The sequence below is a fragment of the Tachysurus vachellii genome, chromosome 1 (genome assembly GCF_030014155.1).
Source record: "Tachysurus vachellii isolate PV-2020 chromosome 1, HZAU_Pvac_v1, whole genome shotgun sequence".
Lineage (NCBI taxonomy): Eukaryota > Metazoa > Chordata > Actinopteri > Siluriformes > Bagridae > Tachysurus > Tachysurus vachellii.
This window is the reverse complement of record NC_083460.1, coordinates 32,834,196-32,846,310: the sequence shown is the minus strand read 5'-3', so window position 1 is coordinate 32,846,310 and position 12,115 is coordinate 32,834,196. Positions and strand designations below refer to the sequence as shown.

Genomic DNA, 12,115 nt, shown 5'->3' with positions numbered 1-12,115 from the left:
GATTTTAGTTTGTGTTTCCACAGTCCTCCACCAGGGGGCAGTACACACGCCGAGTCAGTGAGTGCCCATACATTGAGAGGAAGAGAAGACGAGCTTTCCTGATTGGTCAGATGAGCGAGATTAACCATCTCTATCAGATTATTTATGACAGGGTTTTATAGCAACAGTTCGTGCTGATGAGTATTGATGAGTATACTGAATATTTTGTGTATTTAGTAGGAGAACTGTTCTGCTTTAAAGCCCTAGGTAAGTTTCACTAACTAGCAGTTTGGCTCAGTGTTAATATTTAAATTAGGTTTTTACTTATAATTCCTTCCTTTACTTCGTATTTTATTTCACAAGTACATTTTATAAATATATAGCAGTATATCTAAACTCCTAAATAAACTTAAACTGTAGTATCTTTTATTCTGCTCATGTCTGAGTTTAGACAAAAGTGATTGTTTACCTCAGAACAGTTGTAGACTTAAGTCACGTGACGCTATACTGTAGGGGCGTGGTTACTATGCTGTAGGGGGCGTGGTTTATTTACACTACAAGTTGACCATCTTGAGTCATCAGAGTCTACATTTAAGTGATCATTTGGTCTTTTTTGCCCTTGTCACAGCTCTGTAGAGGTTTTGTCATGGAGGTTGGCCTGTGCTCTGTGAGAGAAACTCCACACACTCCTGCTGCCCAACACTTAGAGGTAAAACTGAGTGATGTGTGTCATTAATAAACAAACTAATAGACTTTCTGTCCAGCTCATCACAGTTTATGTAACGAAGCCATCTATAATGTTCTGCTTGTTTTTAATTGTATTTATTCAGACCTCATGCGTATTTACATCATTTGGCAGACACCATTATCAGAGCGACTTTATTTCATTGAACAATTGAGGGTTAAGGGCCTTGCTCAGGGGCGTAGCAGAGGCAGATTGGTGGACGTGGGATTCAAACTCACAACCTTCCGATTTTTAGACCAACACCTTAACCACTAGGCTACCACAGCAACGGTGTGTCTATGGTCACAGTCAGGCTCTGGGTACTGAGGGTATACACAAGTCCTGTTGCTGTCATCATCAGTGAACTCGATCAGTGTTTGGAGATGGTTCATCCTGCTGTAAAATGGAAGAATCAGTCTTTCTTCAACACATTTCTATAAATAATACTTTTCTTTTCAGAGAGGATGGGTTCCTTTTGCTTCCTCTCAAGCTCTTTTCCTTTCAGTGTCACTACAGCGAATTTTTCCTTGACATTGCAGCCTCTGCCTTGTTTTTTTAATCTAGATATTAATCTACATCTAGGTTTCTGTAAAGCTGTATATTGTTAATAATAATACTACTACTAATAAAATTCAAAACTCAAATTTCTTTTATATTTTCATCAGCTGTCTGAAGATGTACAAACTGATGCTTTTAGCACATCTAGTGAAGGAAGAGCCATCATCACTGTGGACCATCAGGATGGAGATTTCCTGATAAATCCTCTAAAACAGGAAGAGTCTGAAGATGAAGGCTTTCTACGTACGTATGACCCAGTGACCTAAATAACACCTTTTCCTTGTTCTAGACTTTAAGTGGCACTATAGGTGTTATGTTATGTAGTGTTTGATGTATGATAACCTACCTAACCTAATGTATGTATATATACTGTATATAAGCTTCTGTAGAGTTTGCATGTTCCCCTTGTGCTTAAGGGTTTTCTCCTGTATGTCTTTACTTAACATTTCTGTAAATGACTTTTTAAATGTAAACTGTGGCATTTCAGATGAAGGCACATCAAACTCTCTGAGCCGTGTTACTCCTAGTGATCAGTTGGATGAAGGATTCCACATGCAGCAGCTTAAAAAAGAGCAACCAGAAAATGACAGATATCTCTGTAAGCCAACATAGATCTTTAGACCAAGTGTTTACACTTTTAACTCCTTGAAATGTAAAATAAAGTCTACATACTCTTCAGTACAGATGTATTTAATGAGCATTATTTTCTAGCATAATATTCTGGCTTTTTATTAAAACCATAGCTTTGTTTTCTTGAATTTTACCCCAACAGAATTCAAGTTCAAATGACCAAACAAACAGGGTTATGATTTAGAAAGTAACTATAACCTAATAACTTCAATAAAGGTGAGTTAAGACTCAAAAATCTCAGGCTTCACTTAAATCATTGCTGATTTTGAATACATCCCACTAAATAATCTAATAAGTTAAAAATGTGTAAAGATCTAACCATCTGTACCTGTAGAGTGACAGGCCGTGAGGGTGACAGAACTTGAGCAAAAATGACGAATTATTAAACTTGTTAGTGCACAGTTAATTTTTTTTTGCTGCTCAAAGATGAAATGATATCCGAGCTAGCTGATGGTATTTATCTAGTATCTGTCCTATGTTTGATGTGTTTTAAATCTTTAAATCTGTGAGAGAGACAGCGTCAAGCTATAGATACTTCATTGTTGTTTGCAAACCCAGCAAGCTATCTGTTCTTAGAAATGTTTTCCTTCTTTTTAACATGATATAGTTGCATTACCTTTAACAAAAGCTAAACTCTAAATTCTTTCTTTGGTTGCTTCATACCAGACTGTGAGGATTGCAGATTGTTCTACATCAACAAATGTGAGGTTCATGGTCCAGCTCTCTTCGTCCCTGATAACGTCGTTCCCCTGGGAGTCCCTGACCGAGCCAAGCAAACAATTCCACCTGGTCTGGTGGTTCAGGAGTCCAGTATTCCTGATGCAGGCCTGGGAGTGTTTAATATGGGAAAGACTGTTCCAGTTGGTGTGCACTTTGGGCCTTATCAGGGAGACTTGGTAGACTGTGAGGAAGCTATGAACAGTGGCTACTCCTGGGTGGTTAGTCATTCGATGTATTAGCTTACATTTATGTGAATGTCAGTTAGCTGCATTTCTTTGCTAAAAATGTAGTTTCCAAATGCAACAAGACACAGCTATTATGATGATGATGATGATGATGATGATGATGATGATGATGATGATGATGATGATGATGATTATTATTATTATTATTATTATGCAAAACATGGAGACCAAAGAAAATACCAATATAGAATGTATATATTCAATGTGCTAAAAATAGGTTAAAAGTCCAACAATTAAAATAATATATTTTTTCAGATCTACAGGGCTGAGCAGTGTGAACAGTACATTGATGGCAGGAAGGAGATTCATGCTAACTGGATGAGGTGGGAATTCAATCTTTACTAAAGAGTCTTTACTGAAAAAAAAGCAATCATTTTTCCTCACTTTCTCTGTCTATGTTTTATCTTCACTATTCTCATTCACACAGGTTTGTAAATTGTTCGTGTGATAACGAGGAGAAGAACCTTGTGGCGTTTCAGTACCAGGGTGGAATTTTCTACCGTTGCTGTCGACCCATTAGACCAGGACAGGAGCTCTTGGTGTGGTACACAAAGGAGTACGCCAAAAATCTCAGCATTGCATTTGGCTATATCTGGAAGAAAAAGTGCTCTGCAAATGGTGATGTTTACAAATTATTTTTATTTTGGTGATCTACTAACTGTTAACAATATGTTAACTAATATAGCTTCAGTTTGGAGGCCATAAGTGGTTTTGTCTAGTTTATCCCTCATAATCAATGACTGACTAATCCTTAACTTAAATCCGTAGCTATAATATTCATTATAATTATATTACTGACCTACTAAAATGGATTGTAACTAAACTAATCTACTGTTTAGTGGTGTAATGCACTGCTATATGATATGATTTAGATTCTTAAACCAACAATTCAATATCAGACATTTGAAACACAGAGTCTGCTATACGATTTGCTTTGATTTAATATTTTCACATTTTAAAATTTGCAGTGGTGCTTAATTTGATTTGCAAAACAAGATGATGTAGCAAATCACCTTGCTATCTTTCTATAGTATTTATTCATCAGTTTAAATATGAATTATTTATGTTCCAGTTTGTGCTTTCATTACCCTTGGGGCTATTTTTATTTGGTTGTATAATTTCAATTGTTTGTTCAAGATGCTTGTGACTATTACATACAGTTATAGTAATAGATATTAAGATTCTGCAGAAATGATCTCAGATTTGTGAGTTAAAATCTCAGACAGCCAGAAAGTTAATGTTCATTTTTTTCAGTAAGACTTTTATTTCTTGGTTTGGATTCTACCCCATTTTAGTCGCTTTGGGTGGAAGAGTCTGCCACCTGAATGAATGTAAGTAAGTCCTTTGAGTCACGAGTGACCAGCCAAGAAAAAACTGTGTAGATGCTACTGAGAATTGCTTTGCTGTGTGTTTTTATTCTAAGCCACAAACAATAATGGATGGATGTTTGTATTGTACATGAGTCGTAATTCAGGCTTTAGTTAGAGAAGATTTGCTACGTCCCACTGTTAAGGTATTTGATTCATTATTGTAGCTCAATAACAGGAATAACTGGGCTCGTTAGTTAAACTTTGGGATTTCACATTGAGTTGTGCACGTAAGCCCACAAACCAATTGATTTTATGACTATAGGTATAGTTTTGTTTTACTTCAGCTGTGATATGCACTGCTATGTTCTGGCACTGTGCATAGACATTTACAGTATTTAGCAGATTCCCTTATCCAGAGCGACTTACAATTTTATTTCATTTTATACAACTGAGCAATTCAGGGTTAACGGCCTTTCTCAGAGACCCAACAGTGGCAGCTTGGTGGATGTGGGATTCAAACTCACAACCTTCCAATCAGTCTTCCAACACCTTAATTACTAGGCTAACCACATTTTTGCTTGAAGGCAACAATTTTGTTGCATTTCACATCAAATTTCTAATATTGTTTTCATTTTGACTCCAGAAATAGACATTGAATCAAGCCAGTGGATTTACACACAAGATAAACCACATCAGTGCTTACAGTGTGGTAAGAGATTTACTGAGAGAGGTACTCTGGACAAACACTATCGTATCCACACTGGTGAGAAGCCATATCACTGCTCAGAATGTGGAAGGAGTTTTACACAGCAGAGCACTCTTCAGCGACATCAGCGCATCCACACTGGAGAGAAACCGTATCTATGCTCACACTGTGGAGACAAGTTTTCAAACCAGAGTAATCTCCAGAGGCACCAGCGTGTCCACACTGGAGAAAAACCGTATCATTGCTCACTGTGTGGAAAGAATTTTACACAACGGAGTACGCTCCAACGACACCAGCGCATTCACACTGGAGAGAAACCGTATCAGTGTCGTCACTGCGGAGAGAGGTTTACTCACCAGAGTCTTCTCCAGTCACACCAACGCCTACACACTGGAGAAAAGCCATATCACTGTCCATTGTGTGGGAAGAGTTTTACTGAGAGAGGTGCTCTTAAGAAACACCAGCGCATTCACACAGGAGAAAAGCCATATCATTGTTCAGACTGTGGGAAGAATTTTACTGAGAAAAGTGCTCTTAAGAAACACCAGCGCCTTCATACAGGAGAGAAACCATATTACTGTTCGCAGTGTGGACGGAGCTTCACTTTCTCAAGTTCTTTTAGTACACACAAGTGCACAAACACTTGCAAAGTGTAGTTTATTAATTTTTTTTCAAATGAAGAAAATTCTATATTTTTTTCTTAAGCAGATTTTTTCAATTTTGCTGTTTCCCACTCATTCTCCACACTACCCTTGTTGTCCTTTTTCCCTGTGATGTAATGCACTATTATGGGCAAGGTACATTGTGGTCCCACTAAAAGATCTTTTTTTTTCTGAAATGAGTTAGAGCAGGGGTGGCCAACCCTCTTTGCCCGGTTTCAGTGGCTCTTACGTTCATATCGAAGTTTGTATTTATGTCTTTTTAATATGCGTGTTTGCATCGCTTGAGTTTAATATGAGTGTTTGCAGCATGTGAGTGGGATGAAAATACCTCAAAGTTTCCCAGTAGTAGCAAGATCATTTGAGTAAACAATTTGTGTCAAGTTCGCTCTCAAAATGGCAGGGAAAAAAAGGTGATGTTCATGTGTGCCCATGTGTGTGTTGTGGCTCCTTGCGGTAACACAGTAAAAAATGTGGCGCTTGGTCTCTGACTGGTTGGACACCCCTGAGTTAGAGCAAGCTACTCAACATCCAGTGTCTAATGCCCTTTACACGTTTCTCAGTTATTAAGCTGATGTTTGACATCTTGCTATGCTGAAAGATATAGCTGTGTGTTAAGCTAAAACATAAGATAAAACTGTTTACTAATACCCAATGTTACCATATACAAATAGATAGAAGATAAAACAGTGGCCCTTCTTTTCACCACAAGTACTCTACCAATCTGTCTAGAAGAATAGTGAGGTTGATCGTATTAAAAGCTTTACTAAGCAACACTATCAATAACCCTTATCAGTGGACAACAACTTTAACCAGTGCTGTCTCAGTTCTGTGATCAAACTTAAAGCCTGACTGAAAGAGGCCACTGTTAAAGGTGAACTTGAATGTGTGAAGCTCCAACAGACAGAACTCTGACGTTCATAGCTTTCCCACTGGCTTTTTTTAACCTGAATCAAGTGGTGTTAATACCAGCTACAAGTGTAAGCATGTAAATTATGGATATTTGTTATAAAAGATGTTTTGTGTATTTTATTTTTTGTAAGTTTTTGTGTGCATGTCCTTTTGATTTGACCGTTATTGTAAACTGCCATGTACTTATATGTACTTTAATTCCAATGTATATGGAACATTCCTGCATGGACTGAGTAAATGAGATGTATTTTAACTCTGGGTCTTTTTTATGTTTTCTGTGACTGATGCCATACTTTGTAACTGGCACAAAAAGTTAATTTTTTTTTTACTGTCCATTCAGTGAACTGTTGATCATTACTGTTAAAACAAAGTTACATTTCTACCCTCCTAACTGATAGAAACCTGGGTGAATTTCCAGTTGTTTGTTCAACCAGGAGGCAGATATGGCTTCACTGAAATAGTTTATTCTTAAACTTGGGCCATGCTTTTCAGTAGCCCGTGCCCTCCAACAGAGACCTTCTCATAACCCACTGAGTGATTTCTACCTATTGGGAGGTTTTTCCATGCTTTAATCCACTGAATCACTAAGCTACACTCCAGGCTCATTAAAAAGAAATCTGGATCAGTGTAATCACTGTGGCAATTAGCCCCACATGCAGGAATCCAGTGCGAACACCTTTTAATCAATAAACTAAACATGAAAGGATACACAACTTTAAAACAAACATAAGACCTAGACATAACAAGACCATAGCAATAGCAAAACTTGGAGAACTGAAACTTTATTAACCCTTCTGCAGACCTGGGGTCTATTTGACTCATCTGGGAAGTTTAATGTGTCATAACTTGGGTTTCCTTCCACATATTTCACACTTTTGATATGCCTTTGCCTAGCAGAGGGCAGAATATGATCTATCAAAATGGTGCTACACACACATAGTCAAACACTGTTCAAAGCATTGGGCATCGCATTTCAGTTGGCCTCCAGACAAAACAAAAGCTACACATTTGTAAACATTTCACACACACACACACACACACACACACACACACACACACACACACACACACACACACACACACACACACAAACCCACACAATTTGGGCATTGCATTTCATAAGGCCTCCAGAAAAAAAAAAGCTACACATTTGTAAATATTTCTCACTTTTGATATACCTTTGCCTAGCAGAGGGCAAAATATGATCTACTGAAATGATGCTACGCACATACACACACAAACACACACACAGCATTGGGCATTGCAATTCATTAGGCCTCTAGAAAAAGCAAAAGCTACTCATTTGTATTTATTTCACACTTGTTATATGCATTTGTCCAGGTGGGGGCAAAATCTGATCTACCAACAAGCTTTACACACACACACACAAACACGCACACACACAAGCATTGGGCATTGCAATTCATTGGGCCTCCAAAAAAATAAAAACAATCATTTGTAAATATTTCACACTTGTTATATGCATTTGTCCAGCTGGGGACAATATCTTCTCTTCTTCTCCTACCAACAAGCTTTATACACACACACAAACACACACGTTGTGTTTTCATATACAAATCATATTTGTTTCCTCTCTCTTATTAATGAATTTAGTTGCATCAGTCAGCTTTGACCTGGGAATGTTTGACATACACCAGCCAGTGGTTATTCAAAATAATATTTAATAATTTCTGCTTATTTTACTCAAAAACATGGCATAATTTCATGAGGTTTATTGTTTATAAATTAAATATAATTAAAAACATAAGAGGTGTAAAGGAAGTTTTATTCACAAGAAATTATGCCATGTTTTTGAGTGTTGTGTGTGTGTGTGTGTGTGTGTGTGTAGCCCGTTTTGGGGTGATCAGATGGCATCTGGTAGGCAAAATAGACATAACAAGTGTAAAATGTTCACAAATGTAAGCTGATCACACAGATTGGTGATAATTGTATAACTTTTGATTTATAAGCATTCAAGTCAATTTGACCTGGGAAAAACAGGTTTTATTATTTGCTGACATTAAAAATGGTCAAAATGGTTTCAAAACAATCTCTTGGCTTTGAAATATACCAGCCTGTAATTTCAAATCAAAATTTCTGTTTTTTTTTTTTAAAATGAGACATTTTTGTATATTAATGAGGTTTATTATACCAAATATTAGAAATATATTTGCAAAATATATGTTAATATGTTGTAAACATAAGTTTACAAAGTTAGACAAAGTTAGACAAAAAAGGTGAAAAAAAAAAGGCTATCATACTGTATATACTTCATTTTTTATAAGCAGTCAAAACAGACAAGGTCAACTTGACTCGGCGCTCCTAATTTGCATAGGAATGCAGACGAGGTCTGCAGAAGGGTTAACATGGCAACTAACAACAAGAACATAAATAACCTAAATCATGAGAAATAAAAACAATAGTGACACAAACACAACTACAATGGACCAGACATATACAGGTGCTGGTCATATAATTAGAATATCATCAAAAAGTTGATTTATTTCACTACTTCCATTCAAACAGTGAAACTTGTATATTATATTCATTCGTTACACAGAGACTGATATATTTCAAATGTTTATTTCTTTTAGTTTTGATGATTATAACTGACAACTAAGGAAAATCCCAAATTCAGTATCTCAAAAAATTAGAATATTACTTAAGACCAATACAAAGAAAGGATTTTTAGAAATCTGGGCCAACTGAAAAGTATGAACATGAAAAGTATGAGCATGTACAGCACTCAATACTTAGTTGGGGCTCCTTTTGCCTGAATTACTGCAGCAATGCGGCGTGGCATGGAGTCGATCAGTCTGTGGCACTGCTCAGGTATTATGAGAGCCCAGGTTGCTCTGATAGTGGCCTTCAGCTCTTCTGCATTGTTGGGTCAAATTCAAATGGAATTTTGAGTGAAATAAATCAACTTTTTGATGATATTCTAATTATATGACCAGGACCTGTATATACAGCTAATTAGAGTCCACAAAGAGTAGGTCCAATGGTAGAAAACATGAGACAGGTAGCACCGCCCACATAAATACGAGAGTAATTTCCCTATGTTAATTTTCAAGCCTTTTATGCCCTTTCTAGCTCTGAAACATCGCTGCCTATTTTTCTTCTTTGGTGTTCGAATGGGAAACAGTACTTTCAGTGCTTTTGGTAATTTTCCTTTCAAACTTTAGTACTAGTACTGTATCTAGTAAATACTAGTCAAAAATTCTAGTAAGTATCAATGCCATAAATATGCTTTATTCAAGCAACTCAGAACATTACTGATCTTAAAATAGTTAGTACTTCCACTACATCGACTGCTTTCTGTTTAAAATATATAATTTTTTTTTAGCATAATATTTTTATTGACCATCAACCCAGAACAGAAATGTGTCTTCCTTTTCTTTCTTTGAAGACTAATATTGTATATATATATATATATGTAATATTGTATATATATATATATATATATATATATATATATATATATATATATATATATATATATATATATATGTATATATGAGAGGCAATATGTTATTCAGAGGCAGTGACATAGACTGACAGGTCATGGGACTGTAGTCAGTAGTGATTCTCCTCACATATTGCATACTACTCTGAGGAATAATATGCACTTATTTGTACTATGTATAATGACGGTTTCTAACAGTCTGTTTGTTCCACAGTCTTCCAGCTGGGTGCAGTGCGTCAGTCCACCATCCACCATCCAGAAGATGAGCTGCGGTTCCTGATTGGACAGCTGATCTCTGTAAACGAGCTAATAATCTCTACATGACAATATATATGACATGATTTTACATCCAAAGTTCGAGCTGATTAGTTTGATGAGAAAAGCTGGCTATTTGAGGAGCTTTCTCACAGTTCTGCGTTAAAGCCTGCATAAAACACTCTCTAACTAACTGAGCTGCAAGGCTAACTTTGGTGGCTCAGTCCCTAATCGATTTATAAGTCCTGAGTAAGTGCACCATATAGGGTATAAAATTGTAGCAAATGCACGCTTTATAGTGAACTAAAGCTGTTTAGGATCAAATAATATATAATGTATACGAAGGCCAAAAGCATTCAGCAGTAATTCAAATATATTGAGAATATCTAGTCTAACAGCCATGAACAGTTATGATAGTCATGATATGGTAGCTAAATTCTCAGAGAATTTCTCAGTTTAAAACGAGTAAAGATAACAACAGCAATAATAATATAATAATAATAGTAGTAGTAGTTCTTATTGTTAATAATAATAATAATAATAATAATAAGTACTACTTTTACTATTTATTTATTTATGTATGTATTATTTTTTAAACAAATAAGTAGACCACAAGACAACTGATATGTACACCAAAGAGAAGACAGTGAAAGTAATTTAAATAATAGATTTTAGAATAATATATATTATATATAACTCCCTTCCACTATGCTCCAGACCATCTTGCAAGACCTTCTGCCCTTCATTACCACTATCATCAATAGATCCATAGCATCTGGTCAGGTACCAACTGCTTTCAATTGAGCAAGGGTTATTCCCATCGTAAAGAAACCTGCTCTGGATCCATCACACATCAGTAACTACAGACCGGTATAACTTCTCTTGTTTCTTTAAAAAATTCTTGAACGCATTGTCTATAATCAACTGTCTGTCTATCTCTCACATCCCAACCAGTCTGGCTTTAAAGCAGCTCATTCCACAGAGACTGCCCTTTTGGATGTCTCTGAGAAACTACATGCTGATAGATCAGCCAAACTGTCATTCGTCCTTATCCTCCTTGACCTTTCAGCATCGTCAACCACAAGACTCTCTTGTCCACCCTCAGGAGTCTTGGGATTTGCGGATCAGCTTGGGAATAGTTCACTTCCTACCTGGAAGGACGCTCATATCAGGTAACATGGAGGGGAGTGACATCTGCTCCACGCAGACTCTCCACTGGTGTCCCACAGGGCTCAGTACTTGGTCCTCTTCTTTTCTCCCTGTATACTCACTCTCTTGGTGAAGTTATTTCCTCACATGGGTTCTCTTACCACTGCTATGCTGATGATACACAACTTATCTTCTCTTTCCCACCCTCAGATACCACAGCTTCTGATTGGATCTCAGCATGTCTGGCAGAAATATCATCATGGATGACTGCTCGCCAGTTAAAGCTCAATAATAGCAAAACTGAACTGCTGTTCATCCCAGGTGATTCATCCCCAGGTCATGATCTTGCTATATCCTTGCACAACGATCTGATCTCCCCTTCAGCCACAGCTCGCAACCTTGGGGTAACCATGGACAATCAACTGTCCTTTTCCTCTCATGTTGCTAATGTGACTCGCTCATGTCGGTGTCTTCTCTACAACATTAGAAGGATTTGGCCATTTTTGTCCACACAGGCTGCTCAGGTACTTGTTCAGTCTCTTGTCATTTCTGGACTGGATTACTGCAACGCACTGCTGGCAGGTCTACCTATGAACGCAATCCGCCCTCTGCAAATGATCCAAAATGCAGTTGCACGGCTTGTTTTCAACCTGCCAAAGTTCTCACATACCACCCTGCTGCTGCGATCCCTCCACTGGCTTCCGGTAGCTGCACGCATCAGATTCAAAACACTGATGCTGGCCTACAAAGCCAAAAATGGACCAGCCCGCACCCTCCGATCTACCAGCACTGCTCGACTGGT

The 12,115-nt window shown here is 37.3% G+C and overlaps 1 protein-coding gene across 1 annotated transcript; it reads left to right on the top strand.

Moving 5' to 3' along the window:
* Positions 1–103: 103 nt before the first annotated feature.
* On the top strand, positions 104–6,706 carry LOC132855005 (histone-lysine N-methyltransferase PRDM9-like). Its single transcript, XM_060883710.1, has 8 exons — positions 104–246; positions 608–688; positions 1,369–1,504; positions 1,749–1,859; positions 2,558–2,829; positions 3,112–3,179; positions 3,284–3,474; positions 4,810–6,706. Exons 2-8 carry the CDS (start codon positions 626–628, stop codon positions 5,526–5,528), a joined length of 1,560 nt encoding a protein of 519 aa, XP_060739693.1. The 5' UTR covers positions 104–246; positions 608–625; the 3' UTR covers positions 5,529–6,706.
* Positions 6,707–12,115: the final 5,409 nt, after the last annotated feature.

Bases quoted from the DNA above. Each gene is read 5' to 3' on its own strand.
- LOC132855005 (XM_060883710.1), top strand. From the start codon at position 626: ATGGAGGTTGGCCTGTGCTCTGTGAGAGAAACTCCACACACTCCTGCT. The intron at 689-1,368 runs GTAAAACTGAGT...TATTTTCATCAG, and splicing joins CTGCTGCCCAACACTTAGAG to CTGTCTGAAGATGTACAAAC. The intron at 3,475-4,809 runs GTGATGTTTACA...TTTTGACTCCAG, and splicing joins GAAAAAGTGCTCTGCAAATG to AAATAGACATTGAATCAAGC.